Genomic DNA, 8186 nt, shown 5'->3' with positions numbered 1-8186 from the left:
CTCGGTTTTGTTTGAAACACTTGTTTTGCAACCACTCAGCGAGGTGCGAAGTTGGCGACTCTAAGGCTAGAGGTCACTCCAAGTTTCTCAAATTGCCCTTTCTTTTGATTACTTTGCTTACACGAGCGCAAACTCCACTTTGTCCTTTTCACCATCAATTCATGCTCCTGATGCACTGCTGCGATAGGTGTCGAATTTAACAGCCCTCAAGCGACACTGGAGTTAATTAAACGCTGTGCTGCGGAGCACAGCGCCGGCAAACCCACAAAAAGCGCGTCTCCGACAATTTTTCTCATGTTGCGTAGCCGTTCGCGCGATCATTTCGAGCTTTGGGACAAACCCCATCAATGCTTCTGTGCTAGCGACGCGACAGGCTTCTGCTGTTTGCAGTATATTTACAACTTTGTACGTCTTTCTGTGGGCCTAGGAGTGAACTTTCAACTGCATTAGACAGACTGGACGATTGCTTTTTGTCAAGAATCATAATCGCTGGGAACTGTTCCGAGAGCATCCGTAGCACAAAAGGCGCTGAACGCGTTGCACTTTTTGAGGAGAAGTGTCGCGCGCCACATGGCAATCATGTATACGTTTTTTTTTTTGTTCTCTTTCTAGAATCTTTTTTTTTTTTTACCCCTTAGCCCAGCACATGTATAGCCAGTCGGTCAACGGTGGCTACCTTCGCTGCCTCTTGCTTGCATGAATGCGGGTGCGTTCATGCATCTCCAGTTATGATCGCTTCCCTTCCTGCGCAATAGCATACAACTGCATAGAACTCCGCATTTCAAACGTACATGTTCAGGGAGCTTCGCGATCAGCTCAATGTCGGGTATGTAGGACGTACGGCCATAAAAGCTATGATTGTTGCCGGTGGTTGGTATCGAGCTGGCATGGTTTACTTAGTAGATGTCGTCTATCTTAGGAAAACATTCTGTGAAACGTACTGTAGTGCTTTACCTATAGACATGGCAGGGATTTCTGCCGATGGTGAGGCGCACGGAGCAACCAGAGCGAGTCTGGTGCGTGTATTTATGAAGTATTCGTTTCACGAATATGTTCCGCGGTTTAGCAGCCATGATCAGTTCGATAAACATACGAGACTATTGTTAAATTGTAAGTGCATTCCCCTATTTGCTTCGACAAGTGTTCGAACTGTTTTGTTTTGTTATAGATACTCGTACATTGCACAACTCGTTCGTTTGTTAGATGCAGTTTCTGCCACCGAATAATGTAGTTTTATTTAGGAGTAACAACATGCCGTACAAACCGCAGAGCGATGGCAACGAAGTGCTGATCAAGCGGCAAAGGCGGTAAGCATAACTGGACATAACAAAAATGTGAACAGGACGAAGCTGTTCTTCCGCGGGGAATTTTTTTGTCCTTTTTAGAAAATCCCCGTTCAAGTAGGCACTCGTCTCGTGCGATCGTGTGTGTAGCAAGCAAGTAAAACTTGTTTGCTGCAAGGTGGCTCCTCATAAAACCTGTCGGAGGCGATATTAAGTGTGAAGCACCCTCCTTTCTGCCCGAGCGATTTATGAATGTCGCCCCGTGACGAGGAAAGAAATAACCTGCGCCTACAGAAACGTACAATGCCCCCCCCCCCCCCCCCCCCCTGCAATTCTGCTGAAGCTTAGCCGTGGCACCGACAGGGCCTCCTTTGCACTTTACCCTTTTGATGGAGTTTTTTGAAGAAAAAAGAAAAAGTGGCTCTTCGGCATGGGAGCTATCGACATGAACTCCTGAACACGGTGGGGAAACATTCTTGCTGCATTCGTCACAAGGAGGGGCCACACCTTTTGACCCACCCAACTTCCTTTATTCCTGAGTGCAGATTGACAAAGGAATCGCCAGACAGAAGACCCCCTCTTGTGTCACCTGTCTCCCCCAGCAAACTAACGAAGTTTGAGAGGGTTCACTGCAGACGCTTCACCTTCTCGCCACTCCCGGGAAAGAGTTTCTCGCGCCGAGCGATCACCATTCGAACCCCTGCTTCTCTACCAGTCTGCAAACTGGGTCTCTGACGAGAGCATTCATCTTGGCGTCCACCGCAGACACTGCTTCAAAGTGAAAAGTGCTCGGACTTGCTCGACTCTGCGCTTCGGAAACTGCAGCCATGAGAAGCCAACCGCTGTTTGTCGCTTTCGTCATCCTGTTTCTGCTATTTTTGGACGCTGCCTTTGGAAGTAAGTGTTTTATGCTTTATTTTTTAATGGTTAATGTTTATTTTATGCTTTTTTGAACTCCTTAACTCGTTACCGAGAATTGCATATGAGCACATGGTTATATCTATAGGTGAGAGTTTTTGAAAGTCAGAGGCCTGGTTCTAGTGAGGTGATCAGCAATGCCACCGTCTTTTGCGACTGGGTAGATGTTATAACTTGTGTACGCGTGTGTAACAGGTGGTCTGGCAAGTTTACTGCTGCTTGCGCATTGGTTATGAATTCCTTTCGGAGTTATGTTGTCGTGTTGGATGATTGCAATTTTCTGTGACGCTGCCGGCACTTTATGCAAACAGTGATGTGCTCTTGAAATGCGCTAGATGATTAAGGTTGGTTCGCGTACCCTGCCGGGATGGCAAAGCGAATGCAGGGCTCTGCTGCTGCAATGCAAAGTTGTTCATGCATTCATGTACGGCATGTAATACGGCCCAAGTGTTACTTAGTGGGTTGGCTCTAGCGTGTCTCCTTTTATTTTATTTTTTTTCTCCTCGTGCCTTTCTACGCTAGGAAAATGTTTACTAGTATGGCAGTACAAAGAAAACCCGCTCACGGATCGCTTAGTTTAGCTGTGTGCCTAACCAGTCTCCAAGTGCTACCAACATTCTTGAGCCACGCACCGTGTATAATGACAGTACGTTTATATCTGCATTCGCATCAAACAGTCGCTGGTCAGTTTGCTCTATGTAAACCCAGCGACGGCTGTCTTCTCGTTTTCACCCGCCAATCTTACGTAGCATGGGTTGGCGATGTCACTAGGGCGGGCAGTCTCACAGACTTTACGGGTGATGGCGCCAGCAGTACGGCGGCGCACGTGTTTCTTCTTCTTTTCTGTGGCATGAATATATTTATACATGCGTAACTTTCCGTACTTGACACCGGCGCGTAAAACGACGGCATCGCGAATCTTATTATATTGGACGAGCGTTGTCGAGCATCGACAGCTTTCGTCACGTGTCATTATTTTTTTGCTTGTTCCCTTCTGTTTGACGCGCTGGTTTCACGTATACATCCATTTTCAACTAGCCCGATTTGCAACCTTTCTGAAATAATTGATTTTTTTTTTCGTTGCCGAAAAATATGCCAGTAGGTAGCTTTTCCCGTGTCCTCGAATTGCGTGAGTTGCCTGTAAGCTAGAGAGGCAAGCTGAGCGTTTGGAACAGAATCCTGCCATCACATGCATCCACCTTATTGCCATATGCACCTGTCAGCCCTTCTTTATGAAAAGCAGAAGCTGTTTTGTTAGCAACGGAGGGAACGTTCTGTTAAGCATTCCAGCGACGTATAGAAGAGGGCACGACGGACGAGTTATACGCTCGGTCCTCTAATCTTGTTAGCTGAGGGGCCCGGTGGCTTTCCATTCTCTGCCAATTAGGCAGAGGTCGAGATTCTTGACCGTGACCCCCCACACAATACCCCGAACTCCCTGGAAGCTGTCATTCCTTGAAACTTTCATAGACTTACTTTTTAGCGCTCTGCTACTTTCAGCTGCAGCTTCCGAGAAAAAGCTGCCGAGACGTCTCTACGGCGTTTTCATTGCGCTCCCCGAACTAGGAGGGTTGCTTTTCTTTTTTTTCGACACTAGCCACTGTCTGCGTGTGTCTAGGAACTTCTCGCCGTTTCTTTATTTGTTTGTTTATTTATTTAAACTTCTCTCAGAGAAGCTAAGGACAGAGTTGCACATTTATTTCTCTTTTTATTCGTGCATGTTTCAGCGCACTTTTCAAAACTCGCACGCAAGCTGAACTTCGGTGCTGCTGAGACGAGATTGGTTTCTTTCTCACTTGACTAACGTGAGGCTCCATGCTGTCACTATTTGAAATGTTCAGGTCTTGTGATAAGTCTCTTTAGGCTCAGTCGCAATCCGCCTGTGTCACACTCACGTAGATATCAGACGAGCCCAATGGCGATGTAGAGGCGTGCGTTTATAAGCGGAGAGACCATGCACGCGTTGACCGCCTGCTCGCTGGAGACTAACTATTTTTATCGTATTTGACATGATCAGGCAGTACAATCACGCAGATTTATCTATTGGAAATAATTCGCAAGGGCATGAAGGCATTACAAGAAAAGCTATAAACAAGCATAGCATGTCCGGTGACTAAGCTATTATGTTACTATGCAGTGCGGCAGGCGACTGGGCACGAACACATGTTTAGGAATTCTTGACATTTGCCCCCTTCGTCCATATCCTGAACTTCACCGCGATGAAACAGAATAACTAAATTGGCAGAAATTTCAGTCTAATAGGTGACATTTCATAGCCGTGTCACTGATATGAAATACGCAGCAGCGAAGTTACGGCTAAGCGCCGTAAATGTGTATGTTATAAGGCGTACTCTTTCGACGTTGCAAACTGAAAGTTCGTCAATATATATAATATCTGCTGGTGTCCATAGATGTCCGGAATTCGTGGGTACGAAATTAACTAGGGGTGAGTGAATGGTAAATTTTTTACTAGTAGTTCTCACTATTATAATATAAATTTTCGTATCCTGGTAATCACAGCACTAGAAATGTTTGTCATTACACAGCACGTTATAAAGCATGGTTCATTAGTAGCACAAATGGATCATTGGGAACAGTTAGCCAAGTAGTTTGTTCGCAATCTCAGAGCTATTCGAAGCATACGTGGTCATGCATAGCTATACGTATAGCGTTTATAAAAGCAGCCATGTCAGCCAAAAAATATGTGTGCATACCTCCTTGACTAAATCAGAAATGTCTCCTGCTGTGGCAGGGGGTAAAAAAAGACGATTTTTCCTAGTTCAAATGGTACGTCGTGGTAGATGGTGTCACTAATGCATAAATTATATCGCCGTGAAACGTATTCTGACTCCATCCGATAAGAAACTATTATTATCAATGTGACAATCACTGAGAGATTACTATCACTAAACAATATCCACTGCTGAATGCCATGTCTGAACGACATCTTATTGCGAGTGATCGCGTTTAGCCAAAAAAGACCGGCGGTACGAGCTACTGTGTGTTATGCGCTCAAGTTTATTACGAATGGGACGAAAGTTATGCATTTTATTGCTTCATTTGAATATTTCACCGTATATGCGGTCGACGGCGTGGACAATTTGAAAAATCTTCGCACGCCCCTAAAATTAACTTTGGGAATGGAAAAGCAGTGCGAAAGACATGGACAAGGGTAGACGTAAGACAGATACGTCCCTACGTCCATGTCTTTAACGCTGCTTCAACAACCGTTCCTAATGTCGAACTAACTATAGCATTCATTACGGAATAAATGTAAGCTTGAAATTTGTTCGTTACCAATCCTCTGCCGCTCTCTATCGTGGCAGTTTGTAATGATGCCGCTGCGCATGCGCGAGACATTTTCCTGCGAAAGCAATTTAGACCGCTGTCTGGTAGAACGAAGTATTGTTACACTTCAACAGCTTCACATTTACCGCACCGGAACCCTGCGCATCCCTCTACTCTGCGAGCGTTCAGCAGTGGTAAAGGCTGTTGAAAGACAACAATACATTCCCTCTCGGTGACAAGGTTTGGGGTGATGACTATAAGGTCAGGGACCTTCTGAAGTAATCATTTGTGCTCGTGCTTACGCCCTATTGGGAGCAGGAACCGCCCTTGAGGCAGAAATGCCTGTGGGCGGTATGTTTTCGTTTGAAGACAGCCTTGAGTGGTTAGAGTCTACAAGTTTCTTCTTTTCTTCAATATCATGCTGGCGACATGGAAGCATGCTGATTAATCGTAGTGCACGATAGTTCAACATGATTATGATCCGAGCGAGACTGAAGTTTAGGTGGGGCAAGAAAACAAACATTTGATACAGGCTCTTAATTTGAAATGGCGATACGAGCATTACTAATTTATTTATTGTTCACGAGACGCTGGCATCCATGGAGGATAAAACGAGAAGCGCTGTTTTAGAAGTATTCGAGGGCGATGATAGTGAACAAATGACTCGAATCCCAAAAGGCATGCTAGTGTTTTGTGTAGATTTAAATTCCGGTGGCACGCTCGAGTTTCATGTTCGACGGCATACTCGGAATAGTTCAAAATTAAGGCCGTGGATGCGGCTATATACTGATAATTCCGCCAGCTATACCTCTAAATTACGTCTGCTAACAACGGCATCCATCTCCTTGTCTCCTCGCAGTGGAAGACGTCCTGGGCTTGCTGAACGACCGAGTCGACTCAGTCACCAACATGGCGCGCGCTTTCCTGGCCGTCTTCGTCGGCGCCTTCACGATCAACGCGTGCGCCGTGGTCTTCATCGTGTTCGGCGACGGTCGCTCGCGCCGGTTCCTGTTTCCACTGGTGGTGGTCTACGCGGCCCTGTACCTGGTCTTCAGCGGGATGGCGTACCTGTTCCTAGGACTGAGCGGGAGCGTGGCCAGTCGCGTGCGTACGCTGGGCTCCATCATGGACGCCGCCTCGGTGGTCGACATCTCGGACTCCGCCTTCTCCTACATCAAGGTGCACGAGCAGGAGTGCCGGCTTCGATTCGTGTGCGAACTCTCGGAAAAAGCCATCGAGCGCGACCACATGTTCGCCCTGGTGCTTCGCGTCGTCAGCATACTGGGCAGCGCCGGCGGACCGTACGTCGAGGCGGTGCTCGGGGGTCTCAGCGGCCGCGGCTGTCACCTGCTGTTCTCGGAGTGCGATTACTCGCCGTTGAGAAGATCCCTGCCGTTCGTCGACTAGCTCCCCTACCCCCGATGTATGTACATAAATGCGCTCAACCGATTAGTCGTATTACCTATTTATGCGAATAAACAAGCCCAGTGAAATTCTCGTCAATACGTGGTTGTCTGTTCTTTCTTCGCTCAGTCGCACACACGATCACGCCTGTCGCGACAGTGCGGACGGTTCGTTGTGTGTCGCATTGGTGTCGTAGCTTACGGGTTAGTATAGCGTGCACCCGTGAGCAAAAGTATGCGGACCAGGGATTGCGCGATAAAACTAATTTTCTACTGTGTCTGGAAATGCAACTTGAAAGTAAAGATTGCAGCCTAAACTTCGCATTTCTAGTGTACTCGTCAGTTTCCGTTTATACGTGTTAATTATGAATAAATTCTGTTTTTTCGGCGACCCTGTGGTCTGTATACTTTTGCCCACGGGTGTACGTGTCACGCTACGCGCAGTGAAATAGCGCGGTCAGACTGCGCGTGCGCAGAATGCTACGGCAGCTTTGCGTGTTGCGTGCCTCATCTAGTGAGTTGGAATTCAACGCGACATGCTAAAGGTAAGAAAAATTGTTTAGCGTGAAAAAAGCTGACAGTCGCCCCCTTCGAATCAACCAAGTCGTCGTCCAGCACTGTGCATTCGTTCTCAACAGAACCTTGCATTTCCTTTAGCTTTTTTAGATTTCTGTCATTATTATTCGACAGGAAAGCGAATTTAATGCAACAAATATTATAAATCAGCAGCGCAGCAACATCGCTCGCCAACGCAGTTTCCTTTTTTCTTTCGCTTTTCCTCCTCACTAGTCAAACACAGAATCGGGTCGAGTTAACGCGATGCTGCAGCTTTGACCTGTAGCGCATCCAGCCTCGCGTTGTATACACGTTGACGGCACGTTACCCATGTGCAACAGAGAGAGAGAGAGAGCACCCCACACCTATAGAAAGCAAACTGCGACAATTCATTTGGCTCGATTCTATTCTTTTCATAACAGCCAGCGCTCATGACGTCCTCATCTAGATGATATCGTAAAACCAGTTGAATTCTGGGCTTTTACCTGCCAGAGCCACCATATGATTATGAGGCACGCCCTAGTGGGGAACTCCGGATTCATTTTGGCCACGTGGGGTTCTTTAACTTACACCAAATGCACGGTACGTGGACGCTGTTGCATTTCGCCCCCATCGAAACGCTTCCGGGCTTTGATCCCTCGGGCTTAGCACAGTGACAACGTAAGCAGTGTGTAGGTCTCACTAACTGCTGCAAAGTGAAAACGACAACTGTGGCTGCCAGCCACAGTCAAAGAAACAA

The 8186-nt window shown here is 47.0% G+C and overlaps 1 protein-coding gene across 1 annotated transcript; it reads left to right on the top strand.

Annotated features, from left to right (window-relative positions):
* The first annotated feature begins 1723 nt into the window (after positions 1-1723).
* On the top strand, positions 1724-6992 carry LOC126521868 (uncharacterized). Its single transcript, XM_050170587.3, has 2 exons — positions 1724-2180; positions 6349-6992. The coding sequence occupies exons 1-2, from the start codon at positions 2111-2113 to the stop codon at positions 6894-6896; spliced, it is 618 nt and encodes a 205-aa protein (XP_050026544.1). The 5' UTR covers positions 1724-2110; the 3' UTR covers positions 6897-6992.
* The last annotated feature ends 1194 nt before the right edge of the window (positions 6993-8186 follow it).

The sequence above is a fragment of the Dermacentor andersoni genome, chromosome 6 (genome assembly GCF_023375885.2).
Source record: "Dermacentor andersoni chromosome 6, qqDerAnde1_hic_scaffold, whole genome shotgun sequence".
NCBI lineage: Eukaryota > Metazoa > Arthropoda > Arachnida > Ixodida > Ixodidae > Dermacentor > Dermacentor andersoni.
This window is presented reverse-complemented; position numbering and strand designations above follow the sequence as displayed.

Coding starts and splice junctions, on each gene's coding strand:
- LOC126521868 (XM_050170587.3), top strand. CDS start 2,111: ATGAGAAGCCAACCGCTGTTTGTCGCTTTCGTCATCCTGTTTCTGCTA. Junction 2,181..6,348: donor TTTGGACGCTGCCTTTGGAA/GTAAGTGTTTTA, acceptor GTCTCCTCGCAG/TGGAAGACGTCCTGGGCTTG.